General features: G+C 38.3%; 2 protein-coding genes across 3 annotated transcripts in view; both read left to right on the top strand.

Moving 5' to 3' along the window:
• The first annotated feature begins 4221 nt into the window (after positions 1–4221).
• LOC306993159 (sperm axonemal maintenance protein CFAP97D1) lies at positions 4222–10148 on the top strand. 2 transcript variants are annotated; one of them, XM_079602753.1, is made up of 5 exons: positions 4222–4371; positions 4747–4827; positions 5109–5227; positions 8916–9099; positions 9986–10148. In XM_079602753.1, the coding sequence occupies exons 1-5, from the start codon at positions 4279–4281 to the stop codon at positions 10085–10087; spliced, it is 579 nt and encodes a 192-aa protein (XP_079458879.1). In that variant the 5' UTR covers positions 4222–4278; the 3' UTR covers positions 10088–10148. The 2 variants fall into 2 exon arrangements, with proteins under 2 accessions (XP_079458879.1, XP_079458880.1); XM_079602754.1 differs by lacking the exon at positions 4747–4827.
• A 5287-nt stretch (positions 10149–15435) lies between these two features.
• Positions 15436–17564, top strand: part of prex2 (phosphatidylinositol-3,4,5-trisphosphate-dependent Rac exchange factor 2) — a 143939-nt gene continuing 141810 nt past the window's right edge. The window contains exon 1 of the mRNA XM_079601443.1: positions 15436–15879. Within this exon, the coding sequence (XP_079457569.1) occupies positions 15742–15879 (138 nt within the window). The 5' untranslated portion in view covers positions 15436–15741. The remainder of the gene's footprint in view (positions 15880–17564) is intronic.

The raw sequence follows: 17564 nt of genomic DNA, 5'->3' as shown, positions 1-17564 counted from the left end.
GTTTGATAACAGCCGAAGGGCCAGACAAGCACCACGACATTCACAAATGGCTCAGTCTCGTACTTCAGTAAGAGATGCACCACAAAAGAAGCGGTACCCCAGGGGCTCAGGTCCCTATGGGGGAACTGCGTAGCAATCCTGCAGGAGCTGCCGGAATCTGTTCTCAGCTATGCCTGGACAGCTGGGAGAAGAAAATCTCAGATCGTTGGGTACTCACTACGATAAAAAACGGATACAGGATCCAGTTCCGGTGACGACCTCCTTCGTTTTCAGGTATCCACTTAACTGTGGTCAAGGACTCAGTCCAGGCAAAAATTGTATCCAAAGAAATAGCAACCCTTCTGTGGAAGAAGGCAACTACTCAGCTACAACCCAACAAACAGCACACTGGGTTTTATTCAAACTATTTCCTCGTGCCCAAAAAAGATGGTGGTCTCCGACCCATCTTAGACCTAAGACGTCTGAATGCATACATAAAAGTGTTGCCATTCAAGATGCTGACCACTGCCCAAATCTTGGAGGTTATAGAACCAAACAAGTGGTTTACAACACTAGACCTCAAAGTCGCATACTTCCATGTGCCTATTTATCCAGATCACAGGAAATTCCTTCACTTTGCTATTCAAGGCCAAGCATATCAATTCAAGGTCCTCCCCTTTGGCCTTTCCCTCTCTCCCCGTTTATTTACCAGAGTGGTGTCAGCTAGGGCTGTACAATTAATTGAATTTGATTTCGGCTCACCAAAATAGTACAATCGAGTAAAAACAATTATTTTGCCATGTTCTGTTGTGCAAGAACACTCTTATTTTGTCTTGTGTTCTGAATGACACACGCACATCCGCCCCTCCCGAAGCCATAACCTCTCTCAGCTTGAATGTTTAAACTGATAAGACTTAAAAAGAAGTGAACATGATCAACTTAAGTTACGAGGCAATGCTGTTTTGAACACCCTAACAATGACAACATCTCTATCCCCACAGAGGGTAACAAAGTTATCCACCCTGGCACAATCTTTTTGCTTAGGCAAGCGGATGGAGTTGGCACAGTTTCAAAAGTTAATGGGGATGATATCGGCAGCAATAAAGGTAGTGCCTCTGGGACTGCTCAAAGCACGACCATTCCAATGGTGGATCAACAAATATCAACTCCACCCCAAATTACACAAGAAGCTGAAGGTCACACATAAATGTGTTCAGGCTCTGCGTCCATGGATAAGAAGAAGCAGGTTGGATCAAGGTGTTCCTTTGGGGAATATACCAGCAAGGAGAATGGTGGTAACAACCGATGCTTCTCTGACAGGTTGGGGGGCTGTCTGGCAATGCAGAACAGTCAGAGGCTCATGGGTGTTCCCCTGGACCATGGAACACATCAATGTGCTGTAGCTGAGAGCAATCTATCTGTCTTTGGGACACTTGATTCCGTTCCTACAGGACAAGCATGTGAGTTGCTGTCAGTTATTACTTTTATCCAATCAATAGAGAGCAGGACGCTTGTGTTCAACACGATCAATGATACAATACCTGCGGATATAAAACAAGGTGATGTTGTGCTAAGATCATTTGATCTTGAGAGATTCTGCAATAGAGCTTAGGTTCTCTGCCCGAGCCCGAGCCCGAACTTGACCCGACCCGACCCGCGGGCCGGGTCGGGCCGATATTTCCCGCCACTATCCTCGGGCCGGGTCGGGCCCTTGATAAAAGCACGTCACGTGTCATGCGCAGCGTCTCCTTCACTCGCACGCATCACACCGGGACTGCTGTGCTGTATTGTGTAGCTCAAGTGCAAGCTTGAAGATGTAAATAAAAATAAATAAAAACAGGAGAATTAACTTTGAACAAGTTTGGTGGAAAGTCGGTGGTATGGAGCCATTTAAACAAGTCGTGGGCAGTGACAACATATGTGTTGGCTTTGTCGAGTGCATTGTGTGTGCGCTGCTCGCTTATGACCGCAGCACCGAACGAGAGAGATCGGAGGAGGACCGCTCTGAAACCAGCAACTGTGGACGCAATTTTGTTTAAAAAATATTCTATATTCTAAAACCTTGTTGAATTATATTAGAGTAGTAGGTCCAAAGTTCATTCTTGTTCATTTTCTGTGTTCATCATTGTTCACGTTTTTTCATTCGGATCCACTTGCGATCCATTCCATTCTGAATAAACAAACAACGCAGTTTACATGCTTCGTCCTTGTTGCATTATTCATTAAGATAATTCTAAACAGATTTCTGTAACGTTAGTTCAAACAACTCGGAATTGTAGAGAACGTCAGTTAGCCTATAACGACCCACGTATTAAACAAATAGTCGGGTTTAAATCGGGCTCGGGCTCATAATTACAGTTAATGTGTCGGGCCGGGCCGGGCTCGGACACAACGTGCACGGGCTCGGGTAGGGTCGGGCTTGATTTTTTGGGCCCGATCTAAGCTCTAGTGTCTTGGCAAATTGGAGCACAGACATGAAACTCAATGTATAAAGTACTTTTTTTGGCATCACTGTTTTAGAAAGCACAGATGAACTCACGTGATCAAGAAGACCAGTTCTAGAGGAGACATTCGTGAGATTACTGAGAAACATCTGAGAAGCAGGAGAATCTACATTTCTTCACCTTTTAATCTAGTAAAATCAATTGAGAAAGTTTGAAAAAGTGTGAAAAAAAAGTTACTAAGCAAATGTACAGGTTTTATTTGATACAAAATATGTATTTTACAAAATACTTTTTAATAAGGAACCCTGAGTCTGAGACCTCTCTGACGATATGTGTGTTAACTTGTCAAGATTAGAAAGTTCTGATTGTAAAATAGTTCAAATAAATGTTGAATTATGAACATCGCTCACACACACAATGTCCAATATCAAGACGGTTTTCACAGGATGTGTGTTTAAGCTTCCGAATGACAACTTAAATGATGATGATTATGAAAATATGTGATAGCCTACGGAAAAAAAGGCAATAAAAACAGCGCTAGCAGGATGGCAACAGTTAAGGGGAAAGAGACATAATTTAAGAGAGAAGAAGACCTGCACTGTCTAGAGCTCAATATTTCTGCATATAACAATTAAACCATAGAAATCTTTCTTTTTCCGAGATATTGTCCGAATAAATGCTAACATTGTGAAACTAACTTTACAACACCGACAACGACAACATTGAACTGAATTGAATCAACATGAACTGAATTGATCTGAATAACAACACTATTGCTGAATTGAACTCGTTTCATAATTGATGAACTTTGCAGAATCAACAAAACTGAGTTGAATCAACATTGAACAGAATTGTTGTATAATTGTCTTCTGTAGAGCTGAATTAATATAATAATGAATTTTATAATGAATTAATTTTACAACATCAACACTTTTATTTTCCTAAGCTGATTTGAAGCAGTCTGTATTGTTTTAAACGCCATATAATTAACTGTGACTTAAATGTTTTCCCCTGCAATAATTTCAACAAACAACGTGGCAGAAAAGCCTGATATTATTGCCTTTCGACGCAGTTTTCATGCTGTCTGTCGAGCAGATGTTTATTATGCAGCTATACGGATCGTTTTCATGAAAACGCAGTGAAATTCAGCACGGTAATCGGGAAAGGCTGATTTTTCCTGAGCCTCTGCAAACTTCACAGGACTGCAAAACAAGGCTGCTTCCCACTGGATCAGATCAGATGATGAAGGGATTGCACCATCTGGTGTGCAAAAGAGGAACTGCAGCCTCAACATCACTTCTCCTGGCTTTTCAGATCAATTCGTTCACAAATCACAATCAGATTTGATCTGGCTTGTTTTAATTAGCCAATTCAAGCATTTACGCAATCGAGTCAGATAACTTAACCAAGCTGCATGACACAATTCTGGTAGACTGCATAAGGCAGACTGGGACAAGTTGTCACACTTTCCTTTTTCTTTTCTTTTTTTTTACCTCAGTGGGTTCATTTTTCAAAGTCATTTTCTGACCATTTGTGACACTCTTCGCTCTATAGAGGAACTAATCTGTTTTGAAATATGAATTACTATCTTAAAAAAGCTAATTTTTACAATAAATGTGTATTTAATTGTAATTATGGCCCATTTAATGGGAAATATATCAAGTGAAAAAAACTTTTTTGAAAGAGGTGTTTACAAAAAAAAGCAACAAAAACACATGTTGCTACGGGTGGTTGCTAAGGAAGGATGCAGATCTTTAAATATGACACCACTATTGACCAATCAGCAACAAGGGTCAGAACTGCCCGTTTAATAAATAGAAAGAAGAAGATCAGGAGCATCTGTGAAGCAGAAGTGATGCACAAGTCCTACCAGCCTCTGAAACCTGCAGCTAACCGGTTCCTGCAGCAGAAATGGGAGCAGTCGAGCTATGAGGAACACCGAGACAAGGTCTGATGGGTTATGCTTATGTTTGCTTTATTGGCATGCTTAACAGGGGTTTGCATATGTTTGGTTTATTAGCATGTTTGATTTTGCGGGACATTTTATTAGTTATTTTAGTACATCAAGTCACTAAGTGAAAATTTGAAATGTTGGCAACCATAGCTGAAATGGAATAAGTTTGTTTTATTTTATTTCATTTCAGTTAATGCTTATGATTTTATGGGGTTGTTGTCAACTATAATAATGCTTTGTGTGCGTGAGAGAGAGAGAGAGAGATAGAGAGAGAGAGAGAGAGAGAGAGAGAGTGTGTCTGAGTGTGTGTGTGTGTGTATATATATATATATATATATATATATTTTCCTCCCTATCTCTCTGTCTCAGGTGAGAGAGGCCAAACCTGTGGTCGACACCAAGGGCATCCAAACACCGGCACATGTTCAACACAAACTGAAGAAAGTCCAGGTGTCTGATTAATTAATATGTAAACAAGAATGTATTTTCCTGTCATCATTTACTTGCCATCATGTTGTTCCAAACCTGTATGAGTTTCTTTCTTCTGCTGGACATACAGTAGAAGATATTTTGAAGAATGTCGGTAACCAAACAGTTGAACGTACTCCAATAATTATTAGCCTAGACAAAAATGATTTTGTGAGCTCTATAACAGTACTATTGCATTACAGTGATGTGTTATGAAGTAATGTGGAGTAGATGAAATGCATGATAACAGTTGTTGTCTTCAGTTGCAGGAAGAAAGGATGTCCATCATAGAGAGAGACAATCATCTTCTGGCCAGCAGACTTTCTGCTATCACTCGCTCTAAAGGACTGGTGGACCACAGGAACCATTACCCTCAGCACAGGTGTGTGTGTGTGTGTGTGTGTGTGTGTGTGTGTGTGAGTGCTCAGATGTCAGTGTTTAGCTGGTTATCATAGTAACTCAGTGAGGTGTTTATTTGAGCTGGGTTTCAGTTGTCGGATCTCCCGCTGTGTCTCATGTCATCTCAAACTGACAGTCTTAATCATTAATGCTTGGCTGTTGTCAAAGCCTTTATGAATAATTGAGAGACACATAACCTATTCCCCATCATTCCTGAGGGATCCTACAGTATCATGGGAGGATTGGTGGTTTGCTTAAAAAGGTTTGAATCGTGCTTGATTTTATGCACAATTTCCACAAATTATGCACAATTTCTTCAGAAAAATGTCAACTATAACTTTAGTTTTGTTAATGTGCTATAATAACTTTTAATTCATATTTTTAATCGTATTAAAATGTGGTTTGATTTTAATTTTAGATAAAGGTTTAGTAGTCATTTATATGACTGAAAACTTTTCATGCGCTTTGCCCGTTCATTCACACGAGAACTGCTTTTTGCTGCGGTGAAAACTAAAACTTTGGAAAACGGGATTCAAAGTGCAAGTTTTTGAAAATGATACTGTCATCGTCTCTGTGTAAAACGGCATATGCATATTGCGTGTTCAGTCTATAGACGCGTGTGTTTCATTACAAAGTGACATCGTCATCTACATCGCAGAATACAACGGTTTAACTCGTTTTCGCGGATTCGTGTGAACAGTGATCGTTTTAATGTTGTCGTCAGTACACGAAAAACACAAAGGAAGAACTTTCCCATTTTTATAGTACTTGTGTAAAAGTACCCTTAGTGCTTTTTTCTGTTTTTGTCATTTTTATTAAAATAAATAAATAAATAAATATATATATATAGTTTTATACATTTCTATTTCAATTTTAGTTATTTTAGTACATCAATTTAAACTAAATTAAAAGGAGAAATTTTAGTACATCAATTTAAGCAAAATCAAAAAGAGAAATGTTCAGAAACTAAGGTAAGTGTACCTATTAAAGGAACACTTCACCCATTTGCATTAGACTTTGTATATTTAGAAACCCAGTCACATTTTCGAATGGTCATGGTTTATTCCCTTATTTTCCCCTGAGATGGGAGAAATAAGGATTTAAGTGTTCCACTTCCTGCTTTTTATGACGCAAAAATCGTCATTTTGCGTCATAAAAAGCAGGAAGTCAAATTTCTTTGAATAAGGGTAAGACTACAAACACTAGCTCATCATTTATCCAGTAGAAGGCGCTGTTCCGCATGTTTTCAACCCGCCCATAGAGGGATCTCACTCACAGAATGTACAAATAGTGTCAGCTATTTTTTTTTTGGAAGCTAAGCTAACAGTTTCTTATTCTGTGGAGAAAGCTGAGTAGTAGCGGTGACCATCCTCTTTTTCCCGGACATGTCCGGCCGTCGAGATGGTCCAAATTGTCCGGGATTCGGCTTTTGCTTTCTGCAGTCGCATTCATAGTTTACATGCACACCTTTTGTTTCAATCTAACTGAATTCATTCCGATTGGTGAATCTGAATGTAGTGTTTACATGAACGCTAAACAAGTGATCGGTTGATGTGCGTTTTAACATTGCTAGGAAAATTCCCGCTCCTCCGTGAGAGATACGAGACCGCTGCGTCTCACAGGCGCCGGCGCCACTCATCAGTAATCACGCCACCGGCCTCGCATCGTTCTCCGCGGCCGTCAGTCTCGTTCCTGCTCGTCACAGTAAACATGAGGAATGGCGACTGTAGAACGCAAAAGCCGAATCCTGGACATTTTGGGCGACATCAAAATACTGGGCAGACTCACGGAGACTCACTAGTAGCATAGCCTTGTTGTTTACTGCGATCTCTTACCGGTAGGCGTGGCCTCCTAGGGCAGCGAAGCAAGTGCATTCTGGGAGTTGTTGTCTTTCATCCCCATAAGCCAAAAATACATTTTCTGGCTTTTCTCACTCTAGAAGGCTCCAAATTCAAAAATAATTTCACATTTCTTCTACATAAATGACCCATTTTAAATACACATTCATCTTTCCAGAGGTGAAGTGTTCCTTTAAGCCCACCACAATCTAAGTCTAGGTTTTTTTCATAGAATCCAAGCCGAGTTGGGGCTCAATACTCCCGGCATAGGGGGACCAATGGGTGACCCCTCCATGCCCAGAGTCCGGAGCCCCAACACGTCTTTGGTCCCAAGTTTTGCCTGGTCAAAGCTGGACAGGAAGTAGCGGTATCTCGGAGCCGGACGGTCCCAGGGGCTCAGGACTGTGGGGAATGTAGGGTAGCCCTGGGACCTCTCCATCCCCGGAATCTCAAGCCTTAACTCAGCGTGGCTCCCAAATTATGCCCGGTTATACATAAAGGACTTTAGGACAAAATGGGCTCTATTTTATTTGGGCTCTATCTCTATCTCACAATTTGTAGGCCTATCTAAAAATATAGTTGTAAATTAAGGTAGTAAGGTAAAATGTTAGTAAGGTAAAATCCCACAAAGAAATGTTATCATTAAACACTTTCAGAAAATGTATCAAAGCTTGCAATTAGAGAGATTCCTCATTGAAACACATACGGTGGGCTTACCGGTAAATGGTTCCACAGTGAGTAATGGTGAAAAAAGACAATGTTTTCCTTTACAAATGTAAGATATGTTTACAAATACATGCATGTAGCTTAATTATACTGTGGACTAAGTATCATAGTAATTTCCATTGTGCCCACATTGAGAAATGTTACGTTTTTTCATTCAAGGTTAGCTTGTGTTGGCTATAGTTTGCATGCGTTTTGTGGCACTGTGCCATTTAAGCCCATCTTACAAAAAAGTTAATTTATGAAAATAATCTTCTCTACAAAACAATTTATGATGTATTTATTTGTAAATGAATTTATGTAAAATGAAAACATTTTATTGTTTGCAGTTCACATGATTAATTATTTGGCAGTATAGCCTTTCTATAAGGCTAATGGTTTGACCTAGAGATTAGCTTTGAACACAAGCTAATAAAACTCATCTTTCCATTTAAAGAAAAATGATATAAAATGATAATGTACTATTTGTTCATACACAAAAAACAATACATCTCTTATTTGACATATCAATGTAGTTACCAAAGAAATGGTTGAAAATTGCAGAAATGTGTTGATTTCTGAAGTGTCCCGAAACACCAACGTTTTGGGGTGACTTTGTGTGAGGTCCCCTGAGACCGCATGCACATGGGTGGGGCTAACTCAACATTGCCAAATGTGATTGGTATGCAATAGAAAAAATGCCAGGGAAGTAACAAATCACTGGATTGGTTAAAATAATGAGCAGCATAAAATGTTATTTTCTCTTTTTTTAGAGAATTTGACTTCAAAGTTGAAAGTGGGCTTAAAGGGTACTAAAATGAAATAAAATAAGTTTAAGTTAATGTTTTATTTTATTTCATTTAGCGTTTATATATAGCCTATATTATGGAAGCTTGTTTTCCGCCACAGAATAAAACAATTTAAAAGATAATTGCAACTTTTTATCTCACAATTCTGAGTTTATATCACGCAAAAAAAGTATATATATATAATGTATATAAATCTAAACGTTTAGAAATTATTTAGAATAATAAAGAATAAGATATTTTTTTAATATTTAATTTAATTTAATTTGAAAATGTTATTTATGTTATGTTATGATAATGTTACTGTATATATCTGGTTTTACAGTCTGAACACACAGAAAAGGAAGGACAAACTTCTACAGGTGACTAATGAAAACCAGAAGATCTACCAGCGAATCCTGACGCAGAAATCTGACTACAGGAGGGAACTCTGGGAAGACGACTGGGAAAAGGTCAAGCGAAGGAGAGACGACGTCGCACGCTATCCACGGGGAGTGACCAACAAACAGGTTTGATCCTAATTCACATTTTAAAAGGCGGAGCTAATTTCGTCTTCATTTATTCGCCTTCATCATGTTTCCAACTCTTCTGTGAAACACAATAGCACACATTTTGGATGCTCACGCTGCTCTTGTGAATGCCTGTGAAAAAAAGCATGGGTTTGAAATTACATGTAAATGCAAAGTGAACACTTTTAAAGTGTGCATTAAATGAAAATGCACACTATTTTGTAAATGCATGCTATTGTGATTCGTCTATGCATGTTTCTTTTCATGATTGTTTGTTAGAACTAATGCTGGGCAACGATTATTTTTTTACGAGTTTGTGTTTACATAAAATGTTTGTGTGTACTGTGTATAATTATTTTGTACATATAAATACTCACACATGCATGGTTATATTTAAGATTTTTTTTATTTATATATAAAATATTTATATATAATATAAATGATGTATTTATATATAAATAAATATACAGTACATGCAAATATTTCTTAAATATATACATGCATGTGTGTGTATTTATAGAGCCTATACAAAATAATTATACACAGTACACACACATTATAAACACAAACTTTTATTTTGGATGCGATTAATCATTGCCCAGCACTAATTAAAACATCTATAAAAACTCAATCTTCCAGTGAAATGATGCATGCTGGATAATTTAAACTCCGCCCCTTTCTTATATCTACTGATAGTCTGCATTTAGCCCCGCCTTCTCATCAGAGCCACGCCCACATCTCCACATTCAACCAACCAACAATTAGCTGATGTAAACAAGTCCCCATCCTACTTTTTTTCTGAGATAACCTGCTTCACTCATATGTACAGAAAAATAAAGAAACTGTCAGATTCATTGCGACTTTAAAACTTTTTTCTCCATCACAGAAACCTACAAAGGTGGTGAAGTTTTCTGGCCGGAGTCAGCGGTCGTCCAGCGGGGTTGAAGATGACAGCTGGGAAACCACAGAAGAAGAAGAAGAACCCTAGCCAGCAACATCAACAACTCAACACCGAACAAGCACTGGTTAACATCGGTCTATAACTGGAACACTGGGATTCGTCGGTTCAGAGGCTGAAGAATAGAAATGCAATGTATTAAAGATCTCAAACCCAGTTAACAAGACACTCTGACCTGAACAATAAATTATTGAGAACTTTAGTGTGTGTGTTTTTGTGTGTGTGTGTGTGTGTGTGTGTGTGTGTGTGTGTGTGCGTGTGCTTGTTTATGTGACACAAATTATTTATTGTATGAGGGCACAAATTTGTATAATGACATGTGTATTACACTGGTGGTATTACAACTTAAACATGGTTTATGAGGACATTTCATGAGTCCTCGTAAAACAAATAGCTTAAAAAACATAATAAAGAAAAATGTAAAAATGCAGAATGTTTCCTGTGATGTGTAGGTTTAGGGATAGGGGCAGTGTAAGGGGATAGAATATACAGTTTGTACAGTATAGAAACCATTACGCCTATGGAGAGTCCTCATAATGTAGTTGCACCAACGTGTGTGTGTGTGTGTGGTGGTGTGCAGGGCACGGGCTAGTTGTAACACACTTGATAACATTTCTGATTAATTTAATCATGTTATATGATAAATGTATCAGATAACATTTAAATCTGTCATATAATCATGTTACAATGAACCCCTCATATGGGGCATGTTGTCACATTTCGCTTCCATTCTTTCGGGGTAAATCAAGAACAAAGTATACACTGTATTAATTACACAAAACCACATAATTATACTACACGTGTGTGAAATGAATGCAGGGAAAAATAAATAGTCTGAACCATACTGAACCCTGTCGGTCTGAACCCTAACTGGTTTACACAAACCGAGAAAGTCAAAAAGAGTTAGGTTGTTCTCCTCCTTCACTTTATAGCTCTGTAAACTTACTGGATGAAAACTAGCGTCTGAATTGTGTCGGTTTTTATTTCTCATAAAGGATTTGTATTACTTAATAGGCTACCCCAAAAACACATATCTTGAGAACTTTATCAACTTGTGAAAATGATGTTACACCACCTAACTATTGCAGAACATCCATCATCCACTGGATGGCAACACAGCCATGCTGGATAAATCCAATCTCCCTTCGCTTGCTGAAAGAGAGGAAAAGCAGAAATCATGTCAGCTTGATTATTACTGCTCGTATAATTCGCTCGGCATATCGCATATTTATGAATAATAGAATATTCCAAACAATACGAGCAGAAGTGAGATTTCTGTACCGTGTGTTTTCTGAAGAGAGGACAAGTTTGGCCTCCTGTTCTGTTCTGGCTGGGACAACTCACGCAGTGATTGACAGGGTGATAGGGGCGGGGCCAACTTCATGCAGTGATTGACAGGGAGGGGGCGTGGACGTGTTAGGCTTGGAATGCATATTTGATTTGCAGTTTGCACATTGAATTTTGCTACATTCATTGCTGGACATTTAATGAAAATGCAATCGCAAATGTATTAAAGGGGTGGTGAAGTATGATTTCACTTTTCTAACTTTAGTTAGTGAGAAATGTTGCTGTTTGAGCATAAACAACATCTGCAAAGTTACAACGCTCAAAGTTCAAAGCAAAGGAAGATATTTGCTTTTAAAGAAAAGGACTACATGACATTCCTCCCGGGTTAGTGACATCAGCAACCCTAAAATGTACATAAACCCCGCCCCCGGGAGGAGTCCATGTTGCGAAGAGGAAAAGTTGTTGTATAAGAGTACATTTGTGAGTCAGCTCAAACTTTAGCATCCATCTTTTCACATGCAATAGAAAGTCACTCTGTGTGCATCTCACAACAGTTTTTGTGAGCGATTTATAGATTACCATGACAGAATATCCTAATTCGCCTTTGGCTAAGCCACGCCCTATAATGTAGATTGACCAATCACAGCGCAGCCAAGAACGAGCTCCCACAGAGGTCCGACACTTTTTCACGGCGCTCCATTGACTTCAACGCAGGCGGCTCATATTTTTTGTCTCGGCAGGCTATTACGTCGTCGTTTTATTAAAAATATGGTTAAACGTTGTGCCTGGGGCATTTGTAACACAGATACGCGTTTCCCGGAGAGGTTGGAGGGGGGTGTCCGTTTTTTCCCCTTCCCAAAAACGAAGTTAAATACTGACAAGTGTCGTCTTTGGATTAAACTGTGTGGACGTCCTCAGTCAGCGAAACCCCTCAAAGATCAACAAGCTCACTTTTGCTCTAAGATACATTTAGCTTTTAACCTTACTGTGAAGTTATACTAGTTAGACAGTTTTATGCTGGTTTAGGTTATGATTTCGGTTCTCTGCCCTAATTGTTGATACGCTAGCACACGCTGCTAATAAATACAACTTTATACCGGCGTAGTCCGTTTGCTTTGTAAATAATAACAATTATAGAAGTGAATAGAGACCTACCCAGGTTTGCATGAACAGTGTTTCTCCTGATATTGTTAGTCACAGCCTCCGTCTCGATTAGGATATGCTGTGGTTCATTTTTTTACTGTGACCGTTATGCTTTTGCCTCTATTTGGATGCCTTGTTGTTGTTTGCGTTTCACCGGTAGCACTATGTCTTGAATGTATCCTTCAAACGCATATTGCAGCCACTTTTGCCTACTTCTATCGGACACTTTATTTGCTGCTTTATAAAAGTTTGATAAAATTTCAGCAGGAAGAGCCGTCACAGCAAAAGCCATGTTGATACCAAACCAGAGCCCAGATGAAGTTGTCGGAGGTAGCAACAGTAACTAAGGGGGGCGGGGCTTAGCCAAAGGTGAATTGAAGATAGTTAACTCCACACCAGCAACATACATTCATCAACTGACGATTCAGAGACCTCATGTTGCATTCTACATGTTGTCACTTTGAGTCTCTCCATCTTTGTCTGACTCCGTTTTAACATAAAAAGCTGAACAGTTTCTGTCATTTTTAGTGTCTGCCGTTGCATGAGGTAATCAGGTTAAACACACGAGCTATTGAAACCCCACCCTCTGCAGCAGCTCATTTGCATTTAAAGGGGCAGGCACAAAACGGTGCGTTTTTGCAAATCCTCAAAAAGTGACAACTTTAACATGCTATATAACAATATCTGTTGAGTATTTTGTGCTAAAACTTCACACATACACACTCTGGGGATATCAGAGATTTATTTTACATCTTGTGAAAATGGCATTTTTACCACCCCTTTAACTGTGAGTGTAAATGCAATTAAGAAAAAATTGCATTTAAATGATCATTCTGCTACAGTTTTTGCTTGAACATGTAAAGCCCGGCTCGATCGGCCCAATGGAGGCATCCAATCAGCAGGGAAGGCCTCTGCCGTTACTGTCTTTCCTCGTGGCAAAGTAATTTTGTTAAATTAAATACATTTTCTCATGTATTAAACGCGTAATTTCATCTGACTCCATAAATTAAAAGGTTTTAAACAATTGTGTTCAGTAATGGATCTAAATGTTCATCACAATAACTATGATCATGTTCCACATTTGACAAAAATAAAGTTTCCAAATACTTTTTCATCTTAACTTTGAACAGTATATCAATTGTTAAATCGCTAAACATTTTAATAAACTAGGCTACTAAACAACTTAATATTGTTATCTTTCTTTAAAACATTTTTTAATCGGTTGATTATATTGTTACCTAATACAATTACATATATATATTTCAGGTTGCCTTAAGTATCCAAATACATTTTGGAGCCACTGTATAAATGTCCATGTAGCCGAAAGACTCTTTACAAGCATGAATCTCTAAATACTCCTTTAGAAAGATAAGATTATTCTGCTACTAATTTTAGGAATTAATTACATGGGCATATTTGGGATCTGAATATGTCAGCAATTGGGATATGAACAGTATTACTAAAATTAACATTGTAACAATAATCAGCTATGTATCATAATAACATTTAAAATGATTTCTGTTATTGATTACAAATTAATGTTTTGTTTTTCCCATTGAGACCAAGATTTTCTAACACTAGATGGCAGTGTCTGATAGCCATAAAGAAGTGTCACATCCTCTCACTCACTCAGCTCTGATGCTGCTGGATCCCATGTCTTCATAAACTAAACATGCATCAGTTCACATCATAACATTTTAACCCAGTCTAGTTGATGGCCTCTGATTTGACCACTCCAGCGCTCCTCCAGAGGATACTGTGCTCAGTGAGTCAATAACTGTGCGGTATTACATATTTGGCTCGGCTGATCAAATTTTATTGAGCTATTTCAATTTGGCAGACACTGCACAGGGCAAACACTCGGTCTGTAGAGGGAATTAAGCAGCCTGCTTATGAGAATACGAGCACAGGCAACATTTTAGAGACCTCCATGCTTGAGAGTCAAATATCATCCAGGGCATCCTTACAGCTTTTAAGGGGTTTTCCTGCATTACAAATGTACTGAATTAAATAACAAGAAAACTATGAGATTAATTGTTTCTTATAGGCTTATGGTAAATTTTAATTGTTCCAAATATGGAATGTGAAGAATTGTGGGAACATATCTGATGATGCTCATAAAGTCTTCTTTCTAACTCTCTCTTTAATCTTTTTAATCATTTTAGGGAAAGATGGATTCATTGATGCATGCCATGTTTGGCACTTTTGTGGTTTATGTTAAAGGATTAGTTCACTTTTAAAGTGAAAATTCTGACATCATATACTCACCCTTAAGTTGTTTCAAACCTGTATGAATTTCTTTCCTCTGCTGAACACAAAGGAAGATATTTAGAAGAATGTCAGTAACCAAACAGTTTTTGGTTCCCATTGACTTCCATAGTAGGAAAAAAATATACTATGGAAACCAAAAACTGTCTGGTTACTGACATTCTTCTAAATATCTTCCTTTATGTTCAGCAGAGGAAAGAAATTCATACAGGTTTGAAACAACTTAAGGGTGAGTATATGATGACAGAATTTTCATTTTAAAAGTGAACTAATCCTTTAAGGTAGAAATAACTTTTTTTCCCAAGTCAAGACAATACAGTCAAATGAATACAACAGATAAGCAAATTTTGAATATATTAAAAACATTTATTTAAAAATGATTTGCTAATATTAAGAACTATATTATGAGAGATGTGACAATTATTAACAATTCATAAACAATTAAGTCTCACAACTGTATTACAGTGGAAAAAAAACATTCCAACGCTGTGCACATGTGACATTTTCTTATGACATTCAACTCTTACAACTCTTCTCTTTAGTGACATTCATTTTCAAAGTAATGTAACTTATATTGGAGTCTGGGAAAGTCTTGCATTTGTAATTACCCCCAATGTCATCAACATTTCCCCCACTGTGCTGGCACGAATTCCCAGCCATTTATTTCCTGTCCTTTTCATGCTGGAGGGAGGCTGGATTTAGGATGAAGGTCTTGGGAGTCACATGGACCAAAGTTTTTGATTGATGTCCAAAAGCCATTACTACACTTTTCTCAGGCGTGTAGAGTAGTGCTGAACTTTGATGCTGCTTCTGAATGCAGCCGGTTCGTAGATTGTTTTTGAATTGCGTTCAGTTGTTCTGGTGAATTTGTCCGCTCCTTTTTAAAAGTCTAAAAGAAAATCATGTTTCAAACCTCCTCCAGCCGGTGTCAGTTCGTTTAAACTTCTCCTATTGCAACTCTGAAGACTCTTAAGAATACCATCGAAATGACCGAGGAAAGCAAAGCCGAACACAGAGCCGAAAGTGGGAAAGATTTAGAGAAACAGCTTCGTTTGAGAGTTTGTGTTTTGAACGAACTTCTGAAGACCGAACGGGATTATGTCGGGACGCTGGAGTTTCTCTCGGTAAGTGCGACCTGGTTAATTGTTTCATTAGCTAATATATTATTATTATTATGTATATGTAGCCTAGATCTATCCCATCTATACGGCTTGCCTCCCGATAAAGTTGAACGCTCCCGTTATAATCAAATAAACTTAGCCTGCAAGCGCGCGCATCATCGCTGAGTCCAGAACTGCGCGTGAACATTCAGTGAGTCCGTACTGAACGGTGTGATGTTAGGCTATGCAAACTTGCAGTGTAGCCTATAGCCTACATACTGCGAATTATGCAGCGATGTTCAGGTGGTCGACTCGACTATAAGGCGATTCAGGACACCTATACAGGCTGTTAATATCGTGTACGCAAATTACCATTTGCCTCTACTAGCACAGTAGCATATTTGGCTAAACGTCAGTTATTTAAAATACTTTTTAAACATAGAACACATTTCATTTTGTTATATTGAAACTAAAGTGTGCAAACAGTGTTGCTAATGGTTAAACCCATCAGTTTTAGCATCTTTGGCTAAAGATGAAAATACTTTTATCGCTGTTGAAACATTTAAATCTCGGTTTAAACATATGTATGCTTGCAAAAATATGTGAGTTTAAGGGGTTCATCATTCGGACGAGAGGTCACCAGGACACCTGTAAAAATCGCAAAATTCTTGTTTTGTTGTCGCGTTGCTTCTACAGTGCAGATGGGCTGAATTGAACGTCTGTTTAGTGTGCATGGACTTGGAGTGAATGCGCAGCAACAGAGGTCTTGCGGTGAACCTCAAAACCCAGACCGTGCCATGTCTGTCAATCCCGCTGATCGATTTGGTTTGAAGCTCTAACTAAGAAGAAAAGCCCAGAACAATTTGTCTCAATTGAATGTGTGCTTCTTGTTTTTTTTCTGTATTTGGAGCGCTTCTCTCCAGTTCCTGTTGACCCGCAGTCAATGTTTGGATTACAGAGAAAAAAGTTTGTTGCTCAGAGGTTTTATACTGTAGCTCAGGAGACTAGCTCTCAGCTGCCTTTTTTTACATATCCATTTAGCTTCAGATGTTTCTCCTCAAATTATAGACACAAATGGTGACATACAGTAAAAGCATACTGTGGACAGGATAGTTTGGATAATTTGTCTTGGAAGAATCTGAGGAGAAATGTTTTCGTGACATCTCCAAATTTTGGCAAAGCCCATAGGAAAAATGTGTTGCTCATCTGTTGTTCAATCTCATCTCTTGAGATCAATTTGAGCTTCTCATATTCATATCATTCTGTGATCATTTGTTTCTGAGTTACTTCTCCTAAGGGTCCCTTAGGAGCAAGACATAAGCTAAAAAGAGACAAGACACCAGTAAGACAAAAGGAGGTTAAATTGAGAAAACCATTTGAGCAATACTTGAGAAGTGGGATAAACAGCGGAGATCTCATAATTGTATACCCCTGATCTCAATTATGTCTTGGTTATTTGAAGGAGAATTAAAGAGAATAACATGAGATGAATCCGAGACTTTTATGAGACAAATCTGAGAATTATGAGCCTTAAAAGAGATCTTATTATTGTGTGTCCAACGTCTCTTCCATCTCTTGATTATTTCTCTTTAATGTCTTACTGTAGCTATATATGAGAATGATATCTGAGATATATTTGAGAAATACAAGAACAAATTGAGAATGCAATTTAAAGATGAATTATCTTTATTAATTAGAAATAACTAAAA

This window comes from Phoxinus phoxinus, assembly GCF_949152265.1.
Source record: "Phoxinus phoxinus genome assembly, chromosome: 24".
NCBI classification, from domain to species: domain Eukaryota; kingdom Metazoa; phylum Chordata; class Actinopteri; order Cypriniformes; family Leuciscidae; genus Phoxinus; species Phoxinus phoxinus.
Note: the sequence above shows the minus strand (reverse complement) of the source record. Positions and strands in the feature narration are given on the sequence as shown.